This window comes from Schistocerca cancellata, chromosome 3 (assembly GCF_023864275.1).
Source record: "Schistocerca cancellata isolate TAMUIC-IGC-003103 chromosome 3, iqSchCanc2.1, whole genome shotgun sequence".
NCBI lineage: Eukaryota > Metazoa > Arthropoda > Insecta > Orthoptera > Acrididae > Schistocerca > Schistocerca cancellata.
The window spans coordinates 587,402,936-587,424,597 of NC_064628.1; the positions used below are offsets into that span (position 1 = coordinate 587,402,936).

The window sequence follows — 21,662 nt, forward strand, 5'->3', positions numbered from 1 at the left end:
TTGGTCCGTACTGTCTCCTCCCAAAACATGGAAAACAAGGAGCTTGCAGTAAAAGAGATTTTTTTCACAGTATCGAAGATGAAGAAGTGCTCATAGCTCTTAAGGTATGCATTTTAGAGCCCATGTTTACCAGACTTTTCGACTTTGAATGGTCATTCCTGTCGTAACGCTGAATATTGGCCATTACTCTTGGGACACCCTGTATAAGGGTTACTGTAGTGATGTACGTAGTACTACATTTATTATTATTATCAATTGTTATATGAGTGGTCAGACACAAAGCATTAACAATTTGAAGTCTTCCAATTTCTGTCAGTTCCTAATTAAGGAATCTATCAATCAAATGATTTAGAACAGTAAGTACAGTGCACACATTTTTATCTTGGTTCATTTTAAATGGAGGTGAAGGTGAAGCATATGCCGCTAAGGAGAGTACGAGGGTTTCCCAGAAAGTAATCAACCGCATTTTTTTTCCTCAGCCGAAAACAATGCTACGAACGCGAAACGTTACGTATGTGTTATCTGAAGTCTCCTGAGTGAGCGCGCAAAGTTTCCGTCACTTCCGACAGACAGCGTAGCTGCAGAACAGTTTGGAAATGGCGTCTGTAGGTGATGTACGTTGCAAGCAACGTGCCGTCATTGAATTTCTCACTGCATAGAAAGAAACTGTGGGGAACATTCACAAACGCTTGTGCGAAGTGTATGAATCATCTGCAGAAGTACGGATAGTCGCTGGGCACGGAGGGCGAGGTTATCAGAAGGTGGTTCGGCGGAGCTCCACGATTTGCAGCGGTCGGGGAGGCCATTCACGGCTGTCATACCTGACATGTTGCAACGAGCTGATGTCATTCGCGAGGACAGACGGCAGATGGCGCTGCGTCTGTCAGTCAGCAAAGGAAGTGTGGATGCAATTATCCGCACTCTTCGTTATTCAAAAGGATGTGCAAAATGGGTCATGCGGTGTCAGACGGTTGATCACAAATCGCACAGAAAAAACATTTCTCTTGATTTGTTGCAACATTTTGAAGCTGAGGGGGAGACCTTCCTGTCTCGGATTGTGACAGGTAATGAAACCTGGGTTCACCATTTTGAGACCGAAACATAACGACAGTCGATGGAATGGCGCCGTTCCAACTCCCCACAGAAAAAACAGTTTAAAGCAACTGCTTCCGCCGGTAAGGTCATGATCACCGTGTTCTGGGACTGTGAAGGTGTAATTCTCATTGATATGATGCCAAGAGGCGGTACCATTAATTCAGAAGACTATGTCAACGCATTAACAAAACTCGAGACACGCTTCCGGCGACTTCGGCGCCAGAGCAACCAAGGAAATATTTCGCTGCAACACGATAACGCTCGGCCCCACACAAGTCTGACGACTGCTCAACATATCGCAAAAGAAGGTTGGACGGTGATTCTCCATCCAACTTACAGTCCTGACCTAGCTCCCTAGCCGGCCGCTGTGGCCGAGCGGTCCTAGGCGCTTCAGTCCGGAACCGTGAGACTGCTACGGTCACAGGTTCGAATCGTGCCTCGGGCATGGATGTGTGTGATGTCCTTAGGCTAGTTAGGTTTAAGTAGTTTTAAGTTATAGAGGACTGATGACCTCAGATGTTAAGTCCCGTAGTGCTCAGCGCCATTTGAACCATTTGAACCTAGCTCCCTCCGACTTCCACTTTTTTGGGCCATTAAACGATGCCGTTCGTGGAAGACATTCTGAGGACGATGAGAAGGTGATTCACCTCCGCCAACAGGACAAGGATCGGTACCGACAGGGCATACACGCCCTTGTTTCACGCTGGAGGAAGGCCATAGAACGGGATGGAGATTGCGTGGGAAAATAGGTTGTGTAGATAAAACACCACTCTTTCGTGTGTGAAATTGTCATTATGTTCAATAAATAATTGTTGAAGAAAAAAAAAGTAGTGCATTACTTTCTGGGTAACCCTTGCAGTAGCGCAGGGGAAGTATGTTTTGTAACAAGTGCCTATCTTCAATGTTCCTTGTTAGCTTACTTATCTGAGAAGATAGACTAGTTAGTACTCGTAATTGAAAACAAAAACAAGTAATTGTAGAGTCCAGAACTGAGTAACAATATTGTTGTTGAATGAAGTAAAAGAATGAATTTGGAGCGTGATTTATCATGCTTGCTGAAAAAACTTAAACACAAGAAAACATTCAAATATAAAAATGTTTGTTAGACATAAATATTATCAGTTGTCGCATTGACTCAGTAGTTTGTGACTTAGTAAAACACACACAAAACTAAATATAATTCATTTTTCACTATTTTTAAAATAAAAGTGTTCAAAGCAAGTTCTTTCTCGTTCTGAAGTCTAGCTAAAGTTGGTGTACCTGCGGGTAGTGGTGGTTAGGGGGAATGTGAGGTGGGGGTGGGGGGGCTGGTAATGTCTAATATATGGTTGCACTCATGGCTAATGGTCTAAGAAAAGTTGGGAACCAATGATGTGGACTGTCTATATTCATTGTCTAGCTACGTGTCTATAGACAGTCTCTCTACAATGTACATAGACAATCGCTCAACTTCGTATACAAGCTTGTACTTAAGTGACAGACATCAACTGTCCAGTTATTTCAATCGGACTGTAGAGATGGTCTTGCAAGGTTGTAACCTCCCAACAGTTAACTTCCGTAACCTCGGAATAATGAAATGTGACTAACCTTTCAATAAAATTGTGACTCACATATAACCTTTCAATAATTAATTGACTGTGAATATAAACTGGTAAATTTTGGACGTCAGCAGTGCTGCGTCATGGCCCTAAAAGATCATTCTGAAGAAACTGAAAATTCTTACCTCAATGAAGTCGCCGGATAACGCGTATATATCTGCTCCTATAAGAATTTTTTTTTTGGCACAGCCCAGTGCAATGCTGGCCGCTAGATTTGTCATGTATAAAAAGAAACAACTGATTTTTCTTTACGATAATCGCGATGACCATGGATAGGAGAAATTAGTAAAATCTTTCAATTCAGATGAATGATTGTCAAAAGTTAATTTTATAAGAAAGATTATTATTAAAAGACTTAAAATAAACATTTACATGGGATTTGATATAAAAATAGTTCACAATCAGTTGTTACAAATTACATATGCACGCGACTACGAATAGTAATTCTTGATTTTACCTTATACTACCAGGTGATCAAAAAGTCAGTATAAATTTAAAAACTTAATAAACCACGGAATAAAGTAGATAGAGAGGTAAAAATTGCCACACGTGCTTGGAATGACATGGGGTTTTACTAGAACCACCCCATATTGATAGACGCGTGAAAGATCTCTTGCGCGCGTCGTTTTGTGATGATCGTGTTGTCAGCCGCCACTTTCGTCATGCTTGGCCTCCCAGGTCCCCAGACCTCAAAAAATGGTTCAAATGGGTCTGAGCACTATGGGACTTAACATCTGTGGTCATCAGTCCCCTAGAACTTAGAACTACTTAAACCTAACTAACCTAAGGACATCACACACATCCATGCCCGAGGCAGGATTCGAACCTGCGACCGTAGCAGTCGCGCGGGTCCGGACTGCGCGCCTAGAACCGCTAGACCACCGCGGCCGGCCCCAGACCTCAATCCGTGCGATTATTGGATTTGGGGTTACCTGAAGTCGCAAATGTATCGTGATCGACCGACATCTCTAGGGATGCTGGAAGACAACATCCGACGCCAGTGCCTCACCATAACTCCGGACATGCTTTACAGTGCTGTTCACAACATTATTCCTCGACTACAGCTATTGTTGAGGAATGATGGTGGACATATTGAGCATTTCCTGTAAAGAACATCATCTTTGCTTTGTCTTAATTTGTTATGCTAATTATTGCTATTCTGATCAGATGAAGCGCCATCTATCGGACATTTTTTGAACGTTTGTATTTATTTTAGTTCTAATAAAACCTCATGTCATTCCAAGCATGTGTGTCAATTTGTACCTCTCTATCTACATTATTCCGTTATTTATTCAGTTTTCAATTTTATACTAACTTTTTGATCACCAAGTACATCGCTCAGGCACCGCCATCGCTCTCCACGACCGGCCCAACCGCCCGAGTGCGATCTACACAACAACTGCTGCCGCCAACACTGCTCTGTGGTCTGCAATTCTATTGTAGCATACATATCGCAGGCAGCGCGTGAGCAATCCATCGAAATTACATCTGCTCGAGTGCGCTAGCAATAAATTCCTTTGTCATGGACCTCTTCCAAGGTGCTGGCATGACTAAATTTTTGTCTGTGTCGATTAGATGCCCGACTTACGCGACACACGTCGTCCTGCTACACGCGGAAGAAGCGTGCAGCAAAACGGCGGCAGTTCCGCTCGGCGGTAATGTTGGCGTCAGCAGGGACAGCTGTCCGGCGGACAGTTGGGCCGGCAGCGTGGGAAAGCGACATCCGGGCAGCCGAGTGGCGGCAGGAGGCATCACGTCGTCCAGCGCGGTCCGGTGTCACCTCGGCTGATCCCGGAAGTCTAGGCGGACCGCCGCCCGCCGGTCACCTGCTTCCGTAATTGCCGCTGCGGTCTGCTTTGTCCCGCTTTGTCTCCGCCGCCATTGTCTGCCGGTCTTTCGCACTCCTCCGCAGCGTCCTCGTCGTTGTCCTGCCGTAATTTCCCCGCCGTAACGGGAACTAACTCCGTGTGACATTACTCCTCTCGTGTCGGAGGCGGCCCAGCCGCTGCGTGAACAATGACGGCCGCGGGCCCGCTTTGTGAGAGTGTCGCCCGCGTCGTGTCTTTCCCGGAACGCGGAGGAACGTCTTCATGTCGCAATGAATAGCTGCCTGGCTGCGTGTTTTTATTACGAGACACAATGAAACAGCGCGGGGCGGCAAATACGCTTGGAGCACATTTCTTAGCTTTTGTGTCGCTCATAAATCTGGCTTTTATCCACGGAGTTCATTGTCCTTGTGATGTGTCAGAGAGACGCCGTTCGGGCAGGGCGCCGTCCTATCGCAGGCCTGTAGCCTTTCCATTTGTGGATGCTAGTCTAGTGACATAAGCAACGCCTCTGCTGCAGTGGTGAGTGGCACGAGAGGCTACTTGCTGTTCATTATTAACCATCATCATCATTTACGACTGATTATGCCTTTCAGCGTTCAGTCTGGAGCATAGTCCCCTTTATAAAATTCCTCCATGACCCCCTATTCAGTGCTAACATTGCTGCCTCCTCTGATGTAAAGCCTATTACTTCAAAATCATTATTAACCGAATCCAGGTACCTTCTCCTTGGTCTACCCCGACTCCTCCTACCCTCTACTGCTCAACCCATGAGTCTCTTGGGTAACCTTGCTACTCCCATGCGTGTAACATGACCCCACCATCTAAGCCTGTTCGCCCTGACTGCTACATCTAGAGACTTCATTCCCAGTTTTTCTTTGATTTCCTCATTGTGGAAACCCTCCTGCCATTGTTCCCATCTACTAGTACCTGCAATCATCCTAGCTACTTTCATATCCGTAACCTCAACCTTATTGATAAGGTAACCTGAATCCACCGAGCTTTCGCTCCCATACAACAAACTTGGTTGAAAGATTGAACGGTGCTCAGATAACTTAGTCTTGGTACTTCTTTCTTGCAGAAGAGAGTAGATCGTAGCTGAGCGCTCACTGCATTAGCTTTGCTACACCTCGCTTCCAGTTCTTTCACTATGTTGCCATCCTGTGAGAATATGCATCCTAAGTACTTGAAATCGTCCACCTGTTCTAACTTTGTTCCTCCTATTTGGCACTCAATCCGTTTATATTTCTTTCCCACTGACATTACTTTCGTTTTGGAGATGCTAATCTTCATACCATAGTCCTTACATTTCTGATCTAGCTCTGAAATATTACTTTGCAAACTTTCAATCGAATCTGCCATCACAACTAAGTCATCCGCATATGCAAGACTGCTTATTTTGTGTTCACATACCTTAATCTCACCCAGACAGTCTATTGTTTTCAACATATGATAATTTGAACAACAGTGGAGACAGGTTGCAGCCTTGTCTTATCCCTGAAACTACTCTGAACCATGAACTCAATTTAGCGTCACTTTAACTGCTGCCTGACTATCTATGTAAAGACCTTTAATTGCTTGCAACAGTTTGCCTCCTATTCCATAATCTCTTAGAACAGACAAGAACTTCCTCCTAGGAACCCAGGCATATGCCTTTTCTAGATCTATAAAGAATAGATACAATTCCCTGTTCCAGTCGTAACACTTCTCCAATATTTGCCGTAAACTAAAGTTCTGGTCCTGACAACCTCTAAGAGGCCTAAACCCACACTGATTTTCATCCAATTTGTCCTCAACTAGTACTCGCACTTACCTTTCAACAGTACTTGAGAAGATTTTACCCACAACGCTGATTAAAGAGATACCTCTGTAGTTGTTACAACCTTTTCTGTTTCCATGTTTAGAGATTGGTGTGATTGATGCTTTCGTCCAGTCTGATGAAACCTGTCCCGACACCCACGCCATTTCAGTTTTCCTGTGTAGCCATTTAAGACCTGACATTCCACTGTATTTGATGAGTTCCGACTTAATTTCATCCACCCCAGCCGCTTTATTGCACTGCGATCTATTGACCATTTTCTCCACTTCCTCAAATGTGATCCTATTTCCATCATCATTCCTATCCCGTTGTACATCGAATCCGACGAAAAATCCAGAAAAGTTTTGGTCGTGCGTAATGTCAGCAAGCATCTAAAGTAATCGATTCAGAAGTTTGGTGAACGTCGTGGTGTCGGAATGGAAGAAAAGGCTCAAATGATGAATTCGGTCTTGTGGAACACTTTTGCCGCTGGAGTTAATAACAAACACAACATTCTTCTTCCCAAGCATAGTGCGAACTCATAAACGGCAGATATTGGAGTAAGTGATCGAAAAATGCGAATTTAACTACTATCGCTCAATGGGGTAAAGACGTCTGCATTGGATATGATTCTACCGAGATACGCGAAAGAACTTACTTTCTGTCTGGCAAAAATTCATCGTAGTTCGCTGGAGTATCTAAGGGTACCAATTCGATCGGAAAAAGAAGCCCACGTAATTGACGTTTCTCGAAGATATGCAGGCAATGTAGGCCCATAGCGCTGACATTAATCCATTCTAGAATCATGCAGTATTATTAAATTGGCGAAGAAATAAAATCATGTCCACAAAAACCATCTTGGATTCCGTAAACAGAGATCTTTCAAATCACAGCCCGCATTGCTTGGCCAAGAAAAACTGCGCACCGTAGACCAAAGGCGCCCACTTTGATTCCGTGTTCCTTGACCTCTGGAAGGGGCTCGATTCACTGTCGTTTAGTGGACCAAATGAAAGGTTATATAGCACAGAATCAGATTTTTGACTGATTTCAGGACTACATAGCAGAACTCAACACGTTGTTCTTAAAGGGACAGATGTTAAGGTAATGTCGAGAGTTCTCCAAGGAAGCGTTATGGCATCGTTAATGTGTAGGACACATACACATAAGCTAGTGGACAATATTGGAAGCTTCATGAGCCTGTTCGTAAATGATGCTGCTGTCTACAGAATGTCTGCAACAGACAAAGACTGTAGTGAAATGCAGAAAGACGTGCGAAGGATCGATGACTGCTGCAGGCAGTTATAGTTGATTCTCAACATTAGTAAATGAAACGTATTGTGCATAAATAGTCGGAGAGGTCAATAATGACAATGGATTGGGCTGAACGGGTGAGTGATAATGGGCAAGTAGGAGTGAGTAGGAGGGACGGACCAATGTGTGTGAGCGAGTTATAGTTAGTGGAGATTGTGGTACTTAGAGGTGAGCTGCATGTCATAAAGAGCGCTAACATGTCCGTATACCAAAATTTTTGGGATTACTTTTAAAGGTGCTGAGGAAGATAGAATGAGGCATCTGGTATTCCATTTTTCAGCAGTCTTTTAAATAAACAGGAACGTGTTCGCAATTTTTGTATTCCGATAGGAGCATTTTCAGCTGGTCAGTTATAATTTAATACTGTAGTTTTTCCCATGTCCTGGAGAAGTTGTGTATACTGCTGGAAGCGTTCGCACAATCAAAAAAAATTCATTGGATCCACCAAGGCTGTGATAATTATAATTCTGTCAATCCTGATTCTTCGTTCTTCTTCCTCAAACATTCTATAAATAATTTTGCATATTCCTTTATTTTATAATTTTTCCTTCAACTGTAATAATAATTAATGAGATATTAATGAGATACACTAATAATTAATTAAATAACAAAACGAAAACTGCAAGAGATGTCTTATAGTAAATATGGGTGGAAAAAAGCCGAAAATCGGCCAGCTGTAGAATCAGGACTGAATGAAAACATCTTCACAAATGAAGCGAAACGCGAATGGCAAAAACAAACTGCCCTTTATTTAGTTGCTTAGACGGAACGTACTTCCATTAATTTTGAAGCAACTAAGGAACGACTGGAAACGAAAAAAAAGACTATAACAATTTGTATTGAAATACCATTGTCTTTCGCCGGCCGGAGTGGCCTATCGGTTCTAGGCGCTACAGTCTGGAACCGCGCAACCGCTACGGTCACAGGTTCAAATCCTGTCTCGGGCATAGATGTGTGTGATGTCCTTAGGTTAGTTAGGTTTAAGTAGTTCTAAGTTCTAGGGGACTGATGACCTTAGAAGTTAAGTCCCATAGCGCTCAGAGACATTTGATCCATTATCTTTCGGCGCCTCCCATGTTTCCATATCATATCCCTCGTTTTAATGAAATTGAATGTTCGGATTCTGCAGTGGAAACTTCACTTCGTTTTTAATCGGCACAGATACTCTGGAAATGCTTTGAGCTGAGTGCCCTCTCAGGATGATACCAAGTAATTAACTATACAGACTGTTAAAAAAAAGTGCCACATATTACTTCAGGAGGTAATACTGTCCAAAACGAAGAAAAGCTCCTAAAATGATGTGTCTGGAAACCAGTACCTGTTGAGATAGAGGCCAGTCTATCCTCTAATATCCATCTGCCCGTTACATAGAGGCAGACACTATAGGCAGTGCAGCATGTGGTTATGATGCATCCTGACACATCCCTCAGCCCATCTTCGCAGTGAACCGCATTGTCAAACATGCCTGGCTACATTTGGACTGCATCGCACCCATTGATCACACCCTCTTGTAGCGCGTGCATATTGTCGGTGGACTGGGCATACACCAATGGCTTTAAATGTCCCTGTATCTAGAAATTCCACGGATTCAGGTACGGTGAACGGAAGGCAGTGTTACTGGACATCCCCAACCAGTTGATAGCGTATGAAACGTTGTGGTGAGGTACCGTCGCACGATCTACAGAAAACGTCGTGCATGGACCACAGTCGTTGTCTGTCGGCTAGGTTAACATTCTCCAATGGCGCTGGTAATTCATCGCTCAGAAATAGGTGATACACAGCATCTGATAATCTGATTAGTAAAGTGAGAGGTCCTATGCGTCTGTCATCGATAGTTCATGTCCATATCTCAACAGATATCACTTTGTGGAGGTATACTTACAGGTACTTTTATTCTACTTTTGGCCAATCCTACCTCTTGTATGGGTATGTGACACATTTTTATTAAACACACTATATACAAGTGCCAATGCAGATTTTTCTTTCTGGATATAAGTATCAGAAAACCCGTTTCGTCCTTTATGAAGAAAAGTCTAATATGTTCATATCGCAGACATAGCCGTAGGGACTAGTTCTATTCAGTTGTTTCATTTCACTGAAAAAAAGAAACACTAAACGGAAAAACAATCGACTGGTCAGTCGATAGTTAAAAGCAGTCAATTGTTGTGTCACTAAATATGCAGCCACGCCGCTCCAACAGTGCACACCACCCAGATTCTTAAAATCTGCAATAATTCTGGGATACTGTAACCATCTTCAGGCACATCATGTGCCAGATCATCCGTTTGAGAGATCTCCGGAGTTGTTACAGTTCGTATTTATGAGTATATTGCACGTGTCCCTACCCGTACACAACAAATGTAAGCTCCACGATCTGGCTCAAACAAGGCAACCGGGGTCGACTGATCGCCCCGTTATCTGCCAATGTGGTCATCTGGATGCGGTGTGGAGAGGCGTGGGGGCGGCACACCGCCCTCCCAGCCGTTGTCGGCTGTCTTGTTCTTGGAGCCGCTATCTCTCACTCAAGCATCACGAAGCTGAGTGCATCTCACTCCTCCCACCAAGAAAAAATCCCTGGCTGTACCAGGAATCGAATCCGTGTCCTCTGCATAGCTGCCCGACTCGCTGACCACTCAGCTATGGAGACGGCCTGCCTGGCTCTCTGATTCTCTTTTAGTCGGTTACTCCTTCTTGTTTCGCAGCTATCTACATGCACATACATACTCCACAAGCCACCATATGGTCCGTGGCAGGAGGTATGTTGCGCCATTACTAATCATTTCCCTTCGTGTTCCTCTCGCAAATAGAGCGAAGAAGAAACGAGTGTCTATATGCTTTCGCAGGAGCCCCAATTTTTATCTTATATTCGTGGCCTTTACGCGAAACGCCCGTTGGCGGCATTGTGATCGTTCTGCAGCCAGGTTCAAAGGCCGGCTCTCTAAATTTTCTCAGTAGCGTTCCTCGAAAAGAACGTCGTCTTTCCTCCAGAGTTTCCCATTTGAGTTTCCAAAGCATCTCCATAATACCTGCGTGTTGATCGAACCTACCGATAAAAAAATCTAGCAACCTGCCTCAATTGTTTCGATATCTTCCTTTAATCCTAACTGTTAGGAATCCCAGACACTCGAACGGTGCTCAACAATAGGTCACACTAATGGTCTATGTGCGGTCTCCTTTACAGACGAACCACACTTTCCCAAAATTCACCCAGTAAACCGAGTTAATCGTTCGCTCTCACCACTAAAAACCTTACACCCTCGTTCCATTTCATATCGCTTTGCAACCTTACGCCTAGCTATTTAATCGACCAGACTGTGTCAAGTAGTCATATCCTATCCTGCTACAGTCACTCAAAGACCACATCTTCTTGAACACCACGGCGTCATCTACATCTACATCATACTCCGCAAGCTACCTAATGGTGTGTGGCGGAGGGTACTTTCGGTACCCCTATCTGATCCCTCCAACCCTGTTCCACTCGCGAATAGTGTGTGGGAGAATGATTGTCGGTGACTCTCTGTATTGGCTCTAATTTCTTGAATTTTCTCCTCATGGTCAATATGCGAGATGTATGTGGGGGGAAGTAATATGTTCTCCGACTCCTCCTGAAAAGTGCTGTCCCGAAATTTCAATAGTAAATCTCTCCGTGATGCTCAACGCCTCTCTTGTAATGTCTGCCAGTGGAGTTTGTTTAGCATCTTCGTAACGCTCACTCGCCAGGTAAAGGATCCCGTGACGAAACGCGCCGCTCTTCGTTGGATCTATCAGTCCTACCTGACAGGGATCCCAGATAGTTGAACAGTACTCAAGAATCGGGCGAACAAGCGCCTTATAAATCACTTCCTTCGTGGATGAGTTACAGTTCCTTAAGATTCTTCCGATGAATCTGAGTCTTGTGTCTGCTTTTCCCTTTATCTGTTTTATATGGCCACATAAGGTCGCTGTGGATATGTAAGCCTAGAGATTTTACGGCAGACGCTGTCTCCAGATGTTTGCCATCAATAGAATAGCTGTACAGTAGTGGATTTCTTTTCCTATGTATGCGCAACATGTTACATTTATTTACGTTCAGGGTCAACTGCCAGAGTCTGCACCATTCACCAGTTCTCTGCAGGTCGTTCTGCAAATTCTTACTATCATCAGCAAACAAGGTCCTTCCACACTTCCCTCGGGCACTCCTGATGGTGTACCTGTCTCCGATGGATACTCGCTGTAGAGGACAACATGCTAAGTTCTACTACTTAAGAAGTCTTCGATGATGATGATGATGATGATGATGTTTGGTTTGTGGGGCGCTCAACGGCGTGGTTATCAGCGCCCGTACAATTACCCAATCTTTTGCTCAGTCCAATTTCGCCACTTTCCTGGATGATGATGAAATGATGAGGACAACACAAACACCCAGTCATCAGAAGTCTTCGAGAGACTCACATATTTGGGAAATCATTCCGTATGCACATACCTTCGTTAATAGTCGAGAGTGGCGCATCGTGCCAAACGCCTTTAGGAAATGTAGGTATGTGGAATCTGACTGTTACCCTTCATCCATAGTTCACGGGAAATTATATGAAAAGAGGGCAATTTCAGTTTCGCAGGAGTGATGGTTTTTAAAACCGATCGATTTGTGGACAGAAGCTTCTCAGCATCAAGGAACTTGATTATATTCGAACTGAGAATATGTTCAAGAATTCTAGAGCAAACCGATATTAAGTGTATCACAGTACATGCAAGCTAACTGATTGGACAGCCCCGTAGAGTACTAATTGTAAACGTTGAAAGGGTCCTGTAGTCCCCTTTCACTATCGTTTTATTTACTTTCCAGTGATAAAAAACTCTCTGGCAGGCGTGAGTGAATGAATGTGGTGTGTTTCGTGTTGCTATACGGTGGTTTAGTCTGCTGCAGAGAATCAGCAGTAGTCGTACAGAAGGGCCACCTCCCTGTAGTTTTCAGGTCTGTCTTGGTCTCCTTGCGTGAAAGTTATCGGTGTTAGGTTGGTGGCACAAGCCTCATCTCTGCGTTTTCCTGGCCACGGGGTTGCGTGGGAGACGTTGTAGTGGGTGAGACAGTCAGTCTGCTTCCAGCACGCCGAGGGTCTGCAGCCGAGTTCTCTTCGAAGGAGGGTGAGTTGGTTTAACCCCGTGGCGTAGCGAGGGGGGAGCTTTTAGCTTTTGGTCTCGCGTCTCGTCTTATAAAGACTGTTTAACCTTGTCGCAGCAAGGAATGCAAGGCTTCTGCAGACTATCAGTTTGATTCCTAATGCAAACTTTGATCCGTAAGAAGAACGTAACACAAAGGTGTTGCATACGTAAGAAGTGCGCCCTCTGTTCAGTGTGAATGTTTGTCTGCCTGCAACTGCGTCTGTATACGTTCGAATCTTTACTGAATCTTAATAATTTTGCCTCTTCGTGAATTTTCATTGTCTCATTTACCTTATGTCCGTTGGAAGCCATCCACGTGGTTTAACATTAGAGTTTTTTGGCCGACTGCCATCACCCTTCATCCATTCAAATGTGCCTTCTGAAAAATGTTAATTGTTCGCGGCTGCGTGGTATAATGTGATTAAAAGTTGGCCACCGTATGTAGAAATTGTCTCTCCGCAAACCACGTGGGCATACTAATGTGTTGAATCGTGTACCGTTCCACAAGAAATTATACTTAATTACCAAGCAACAGCAGCTGTGTAGATGCATTACATCAATGTTTTAAGGAATAAATAATTTTGCCACCAATATTATCCTGTGTACCGACGTTAGGTCTCTATTACCTTCGCCATTTACCTTGTAGTTACCTTGTTAGCCCATCCATAGCCTTTACATGCGCACAGGTCGAATAATTAGTGTTCCCTTTTTATTTAAAACAAATTCTTTAGAATAGATGTAGTTTTCAAGAGTGCTGCTGCAAGCTGCTCTCACGCACAGTGTTCATGCATTATCTACACTACTGGCCATTAAAATTGCTACACCATGAATATGACGTGCTACAGACACGAAATTTAACCGACAGGAAGAAGATGCTGTGATATGCAAATGATTAGCTTTTCAGAGCATTCACACTAGGTTGGAGCCGGTGGCGACGCCTACAACGTGCTGACATGAGAAAGTTTGCAACCGATTTCTCATACACAAACAGCAGTTGACCGGCGCTGCCTGGTGAAACGTTGTTGTGATGCCTCGTGTAAGGAGGAGAAATGCGTACCATCACGTTTTCGACTTTGATAAAGGTCACATTATAGCCTATCGCGATTCCGGTTTATCGTATCGCGACACTGCTGCTCGCGTTGGTCGAGATCCAATGAGTGTTAGCAGAATATGGAATAGGTGGGTTCAGGAGGGTAATATGGAACGCCGTGCTGGATCCCAACGGCCTCGTATCACTAGGAGTCGAGATAACAGGCATCTTATCCTCATGGCTGTAACGGATCGTGCAGCCACGTCTCGATCCCTGAGTCAACAGATGGGGACGTTTACAAGACAACAACCATCTGCACGAACAGTTCGACGACGTTTGCAGCAGCATGGACTATCAGCTTGGAGACCATGGCTGCGGTTAATCTTGACGCTGCATCACAGACAGGAGCGCCTGCGATGGTGTACTCAACGACGAAGCTGGGTGCACGAATGGCAAAACGTCATTTTTTCGGATGAATCCAGGTTCTGTTTACAGCATCATGATGGTCGCATCCGTGTTTGGCGACATCGCGGTGAACGCACATTGGAAGCGTGTATTCGTCATCGCCATACTGGCGTATTACCCGGCATGATGGTATGGGGTGCCATTGGTTACACGTCTCGGTCACCTCTTGTTCGCATTGACGGCACTCTGAACAGTGGACGTTACATTTCAGATGTGTTACCACCCGTGGCTCTACCCTTCATTCTATCCCTGCGAAACCCTACATTTCAGCAGGATAATGCACGACCGCATGTTGCAGATCCTGTACGGGCCTTTCTGGATACAGAAAATGTTCGACTGTTGCCCTGGCCAGCACATTCTCCAGATCTCTCACCAATTGAAAACGTCTGGTCAATGGTGGCCGAGCATCTGGCTCGTCACAATACGCCAGTCACTACTGTTGATGAACTGTGGTATCGTGTTGAAGCTGCATGGGCAGCTGTACCTGTACACGCCATCCAAGCTCTGTTTGACTCAATGTCCAGGCGTATCAAGGCCGTTATTACGGCCAGAGGTGGTTGTTCTGGGTACTGATTTCTCAGGATCTATGCACCCAAATTGTGTGAAAATGTAATCACGTGTCAGTTCTAGTATAATACATCTGTCCAATGAATACCCGTTTATCATCTGCATTTCTTCTTGGTGTAGCAATTTTAATGGCAAGTAGTGTAGTAATTACATCCCATTATTAACGAGTGATGGTACAATGAATGTTCTCTTACGATTCTTTTTTCTTATGATTAAATTAATTAATTTTCCGATTCAGCAAAATTCTGTATTTGTCGTGGGGCTAGAGTTGGTGGCGACCCAATCTTTTACGTTGATTTCAATGTCAGATAGCATTTTCGTATTCAGTGTGAGCTTCACGCAACTTACACATAACGCCAATTTTTTTGCAACTTACACGTAGTGACCATGACGCAAGCTAACTTACAACGTTTATTAACGGTTAAGTATATTCCGGTTCTTTTCTGGAGTGGCGTGTAGACAGTGCTACACAGCAGTGGAGCTGACGGTGGCGACGCCGTTGTTGCAGAGTGTCTGCGGTGCGCGAGCTGGTGGCGGCGGTGCGCGAGGCGTACCCCGGCGAGCAGGTGGACTGGCCCATGGTGCACGACGCGGGCTGCACCTGCGACGACACCGAGCTGCCGCACCACGTCACCACGCGGCCAGACATCGAGCGCCTGGTCGCCGCCGTCTTCCGGCCGCTGCTCGGCCGCCTCCCCGGCAAACCCACCATCGTCACCATCTCCAGGTAGGGCCCGCGTCTCGCGGCTGGCTTCTCGTTGCGCCCACATGCGTGTGCCGCTGTTGTCAGTGACCGTTGTTTACAGCTGTTACAGCGCACGTGTACCCCTGGCACGAAAAAACAGATTCTCGATAGAGATTCGATAGTATCCATCTAAGCCCGCCCAGTTGGCCGTGCTGTCTAACGCACGGCTTTCCGGGCGGGAAAGAGCGCCTGGTCCCCGGCACGAATCCGCCCGGCTGATTTCTGTCGATGTCCGGTGAACCGTCCAGTCTGTGGATGGTTTTTAGGCGGTTTTCCATCTGCCTCGGAGAATGCGGGGTGGTTCCCCTTATTCCGTCTCAGTTACACTATGTCGGCGATTTCTGCGCAAACAAGTTCTCCACGTACGCCTACAGCACCATTACTCTACCACGCAAACATAGGAGTTACACTCGTCTGGTGTGAGACGTTCCCTGGGGAGTCCACCGGGGGCCGAACCGCTCAATAACCCTGGGTTCGGTGTGGGGCGCCGGAGGGGTGAAGTGGACTGCGGTAGTCGTCGTGGTGCTGTGGACCACTGCGGCTGCGGCGGGGACGGAGCCTCTCCATCGTTCCTAGGTCCACGGTTAACATACAATTCATACAAAACCCATCTTAACTAACTGTCTTTATGCGTCAACTGCAACGTTCGGGATACAGATGAACAACGGCTACATTTTGGGCCAGTGGGAGAGCGTCAAATTTTGGCTCTCTGTTTGCGGGAGTCACCCGCTTCTGTCGATTCACGCACTCCCCTCAACCAGGGCGATTTGTTACCCTAGGACGAAACATAACGCCATCATGTGGATCAGAGGCCACGTGATTCATTATTTGTTTGGAGGTGGTGTCATAGGTGTGACGAATGTTTGGAACAATTTAAACGATACGATACGATATTTTAGTGCCTGTGTATTCTAAACTACGCTGCAAAGTTCCTTTGGGCATGCATGTATGTACAAAGGAACATTGCATCGTAATTCAGAATAACATAGGCACTGCAATATCGTATTTGTCTGCCGATTCCGGGAAAGCGAGTCCGCAGGTCGTGATCTCGCGGTCGCGTTCTTGCTTCCCGAGCACGGGGTCCCGTGTTCTATTCCCGGCGGGGTCAGGGATTTTCGCCTGCCTCGAGATGACTGGGTGTTTGTGTTGTCCTTATCATTTCATGATCATTCAGGAAAGTGAGACTCTACTGAACAAAGGTTGGGAATCTGTCCGGGCGCTGATAACTGCGCAGTTGAGTGCCCCACAAACCAAACCAAACCAAACGGGAAAGCGACTTGCAATTAAAATGTGTCACCTGTACGGGTGTATACATAATGGACGTACGAGTACAGGTCGTAGACGCATGGTTGACGACATATGGAGGTTTGGGTCCGTCCGTGAGTCGTGAACGGATAGCCAGATGGCGCCGGCACGGTAGCTCAGCATAGTGTCTGTCACGTGGTAATGAAAGTCGATTTCTAGCGAGAGGGCGGGTTGGGCGCAAAGGAGGAATTCTGTTGCGAGAGGACGCAAGACTTCTTTCACTGCAAGATCCCTCGTACGGTATGGCCAGCCGCGCAGGATTAGCCGAGCGGTCTAAGGCGCTGCAGTCATGGACTCTGCTTGTTGCTTACCTTTCTCACCTGTGCTAGTTGCTTCTTATACATTTCCTTATTCTCCTGAGGTGGATGTCGCATTATCTGATATAAAGTTTTTTCTTTATTCTGGCCGCCATCTCCATTTCTTTTGTCCAACAGATGTGCCCTTTCCTTTGCTCTAAAATGGCTCTGAGCACTATGGGACTTAACATCTGTGGTCATCAGTCCCTAGAACTTAGAACTACTTAAACCTAACTAACCTAAGGACAACACACACATCCATTCCCGAGGCAGGATTCGAGCCTGCGACCGTAGCAGTCGCGCGGCTCCGGACTGAGCGCCTAGAACCGCGAGACCACCGCGGCCGGCTTTCCTTTGCTCTATTTTACCTATTGCGTCAATGGCTGCAGTTCCTGTTACGTTTTCATTTGTTCCCGTTCATGTACAGTATTGTCTGCTTCGGGAAATCTTCTCATTATATTGTTTAGGAGTCTCTGGTATAGAATCTTGATAGTACATGTTCTAGTAAGTACATTTTATATATCTGTCTTGGCATATTTAAGGGTTTTTGGGCATTTGATGCCATCTCTGCGTTAAGGTAGCTTTTACTTCAACTAGTAAGTGACCGGTATTTACGTTATACCCTCTATATAAATGCCGTTCCTCAAACAATGTAACTAGGGTTTTGGTCTTGTAGGATACAGTGGCCGCGCGTGGTAGCCTCGATGTCTGTCACGGTCCGTGCGGCTTCCCACGTCGGAGGTTCGAGTCCTCCCTCGGGCATGGATGTGCGTGTTGTCCATAGCGTAAGTTAGTTTAAGTTAGATCAAGTAGTGTGTAGGCTTAGGGTCCGATGACCTCACCAGTTTGGTCCCAGAAGACCTTACCACAAAGTTCCAATTTAGGAAATAGTCAGTCATATTTATAGACTCTCAGGCGGACAATGTGTACTTGCGAATATCTTTGTGTTTGTAGAAATAGTTCAAGACTTTGATGTTGAAAGTTGCAAAATCTCATAACAAGATTCCATAGCTACTGATCGTAATTTCTCCAGCATAGCCTATTGTATTATCTATCCTTTGCCTTCCCGTTCTTGCATTGTAGTGTTCACCAGCTACAATATAGTATTTCTTATTTATATTTTCTAGTGTTTGCTGTAAGTCTTTAAAAAAACGATTTCCTTTCCCCTCCCTCTGCGGCATACACCGATATACAGGATAAACGGTTCTATAGCCCTTACATCTTATATGTATCTTCTTTCATTTATCCATGTATAACTTACCAATCTGTACTTCAATGTCTTTGTTAATTGCTATGGCAACTCCAACTTGTCTTCTGCATTGTCCTACCCCACTATATATTGTAGTATAATTTCCTAGATCGATAGTTTCTTTCGCTTTTTTCCTGTAATTACTTATATGTCACATCTCATCTTTTCTAGGTTTTTTTTGTGAATATCATTGTGAAGTTCCATGTAATTAAGTTTACACATTCTGTTATCCCTGAAAGAATCCTGATAACTGCCAGCTGGATCACTAACTGAGAGCAGTCTTTACTGCTTGTTTAGTTTCCGCCTCCTCTGATACGAATGGAATACAAGAAATGTATTCGCAGTTGCGAATATCATCGGACTTCGCTGCTCATTGTACTGGTGTCAATGAAGATTTGTGCCGGATCGAGACTGGAACCCGGATTTCCAGCTTTAAGCGAGCGGTCACCTTAACCGCCTCCGGCCATCCGGGCACGCCTCCAGGACCGACCCGAACTTCCTTATGTAGCCGTGTGTCTACGTCCTGTAGCCGCACAATTGCTATGATTTCTGCACCTGTAGAGACTTATGGTTACTGTCGCGGCCTTGTCGTGCTATGAAATATTATATTGTATGCATGTGTGAAGGAGATTGCAGAGTACGTCGTAAAAACACAAGAGCTGCAATATAGTTATAGGAACGGGGCGGGAAAAGCAACGTAATTGCAGAAGATCAGTATATGAGATTTTCCCATCGAGTCCTCTGATTTTAATGTAGATAGGTTTCCTTGTCTACCTTGCTCATTTTAACTTTTAATTTGCTAATTATTTAATTTTGGTTTTGGCTGCAGCCCTGAGATAGGCTATGGCTGCGGTGAGTCTGTTATGGAAGAGAAACTGATCGGTCATGGGAGGGAGCTCCCTGCCGCTCTGGCTGCACGAGAAGTCGTTCGGACAAAAGAAGCATAGTCACGTGTCCGATGTGCACGATGTGAGGTGAGTCGGAAATTGTGGCCCTTCTACAGGCGTCTGACTGGCGGACAGCGCAGAGAGAAGACACCAAGCCACAGTGGCGCCCACCTTCATTGTGTAATAAATAATGGGTGCTTCACCCACGGTCCGGCCTGGAGGCACCTATAGGGGCGGAGCCGAAGGAATAACTCTTCTTGGTAGACACTTGGTCACATTTGGGGTTAAATAACGGAATGAGAAGCACTCTTTGTAGTATCGAGGCCAGTTTAAAAATAGGAAATTTTCTAAAAAGGAGCTAATGTAGTCGGTTGCGCAACACGTACTCTCTTTTCCCCTTAACTTGTTCTCTCTCTAGTAAACGTCGTGGAAACTTCCACTCGACTTCTCTAGGAGGGGAGGACGAGATGTCATCGTCTATCTGCCTCATTGGCTAGTCTTCAGAATTTAATGTATAGCGGATCTGGAGTGAAAATAGTGTCTCTCCTGACTGGCAGATCCATTTGTTAGGCGTGACTGGCTAGGACACATACGAGTTTTCTTACGGGGAGCCTAATTCGAGCTCTGATAGGAAATACGAAATACATTCCCGTTTTAAATACTAAAGTGGAAGGACACAAGCATCGAGCGTTAAGCGCAGCAGGCACAAAATTCTGACGTTAGCAGCACTACTAGCACTGCTGAAGGACTTCAGGGAAATCAGTGCCTGAGAGTGGCAGCACCGACTTCTGACTTCTTGATAGTAAGCGTTGCTCTGCGAGTTGTGTGTTAGTTTCGATTAGGCCTCTTTCACTCTCAGACGCGAGTTCGTGTTGTTGTTTTTGCTGTTGTGGTCCTCAGTTCAGCGACTGGTTTGATGCAGCTCGCCATGTTACTCTGTCCTGTGCAAGGTTCTTCATCTCCCAGTACCTCCTGCAACCTACATCCTTCTGAATCTATTTCGTGTATTCATCTCTTGGTCTCCCTCTACGATTTTTACCCTCCACGCTGCCCTCCAATAATAAATTGGTGATCCCTTGATGCCTCAGAATATGTCCTACCAACCGATCCCTTCTTCTAGTCAAGTTGTGCCACAAATTTCTATTCTCTCCAATTCTGTTCAATACCCCCTCATTAGTTATGTGATCTACCCATCTAATCTTCAGATTCTTCTGTAGCACCACATTTCGCAAGTTTCTATTCTCTTCTTGTCTAAACTATGTATCGTCCACGTTTCACTTCCATACATGGCAACACTTCATACAAATACTTTCAGAAACGTCTTCCTGTCACTTAAATCTATACTCGATGTGAACAAATTTCTCTTCTTCAGAAACGCTTTCCTTGCCATTGCCAGTCTACATTTTATATCCTCTCTACTTCGACCATCATCAGTTATTTTGCCTCGCAAATAGCAAAACTCATCTACTACTTTAAGCGTCTCCTTTCGTAATCTAATTCCCGCAGCATCACCCGATTTAATTCGGCTACATTCCATTATCCTCGTTTTGCTTTTGTTGATGTTGATCTTATATCCTCCTTTCAAGACACTGTCCATTCCGTTCAGCTCCTCTTCCAGGTCCTTTGCTGTCTCTGACAGAATTACAATGTCGTCGGCGAACCTCAAAGATTTTATTTTTTCTCCATAGATTTTAATTCCTACTCTGAATTTTTCTTTTGTTTGCGTTAGTGCTTGCTCAATATACAGATTGCCTTCCCAACCCCTGCTTCCCTTTCATGCCCCTCGACTCTTATAACTGCCATCTGGTTTCTGTACAAATTGTAAATAGCCTTTCGCTACCTACAAATGCTAGAAACGTAGGTTTGCCTTTCCCTAATCTATTTTCTAAGATACGTTGTAGGGTCAGTATTGCCTCACGTGTTTCAACATTTCTACGGAATCCAGACTGGTCTTCCCCGAGGTCGGCTTCCACCAGTTTTTCCATTCGTCTGTAAAGAATTCGTGTTACTAATTTGCAGCCGTGACTTATTAAACTCATAGTTCGGTAATTTTCACATCTGTCAACACCTGCTTTCTTTGGGATTGGAATTATTATATTCTTCTTGATGTCTGAAGGTATTTCGCCTGTCTCATACATCTTGCTCACCGGATGGTAGAGCTTTGTTAGACCTGGCTCTCCACGGCTGTCAGTAGTTCTAATGGAATGTTGTCTACTCCCGGGGCCTTGTTTCGACTCAGGTTTTTCAGTGCTCTGTCAAACTCTTCACGCAGTCTCATATCTCCTATTTCATCTTCATCTACATTCTCTTCCATTTCTATTATAATATCCTGAAGAACATCGCCCTTGTAT

General features: G+C 45.0%; 1 protein-coding gene across 1 annotated transcript in view; it reads left to right on the forward strand.

Moving 5' to 3' along the window:
• Positions 1-21,662, forward strand: part of LOC126175448 (UPF0489 protein C5orf22 homolog) — a 100,957-nt gene that overhangs the window by 45,931 nt on the left and 33,364 nt on the right. Inside the window, exon 2 of the mRNA XM_049922251.1 lies at positions 15,338-15,556. Within this exon, the coding sequence (XP_049778208.1) occupies positions 15,408-15,556 (149 nt within the window). The 5' untranslated portion in view covers positions 15,338-15,407. The remainder of the gene's footprint in view (positions 1-15,337; positions 15,557-21,662) is intronic.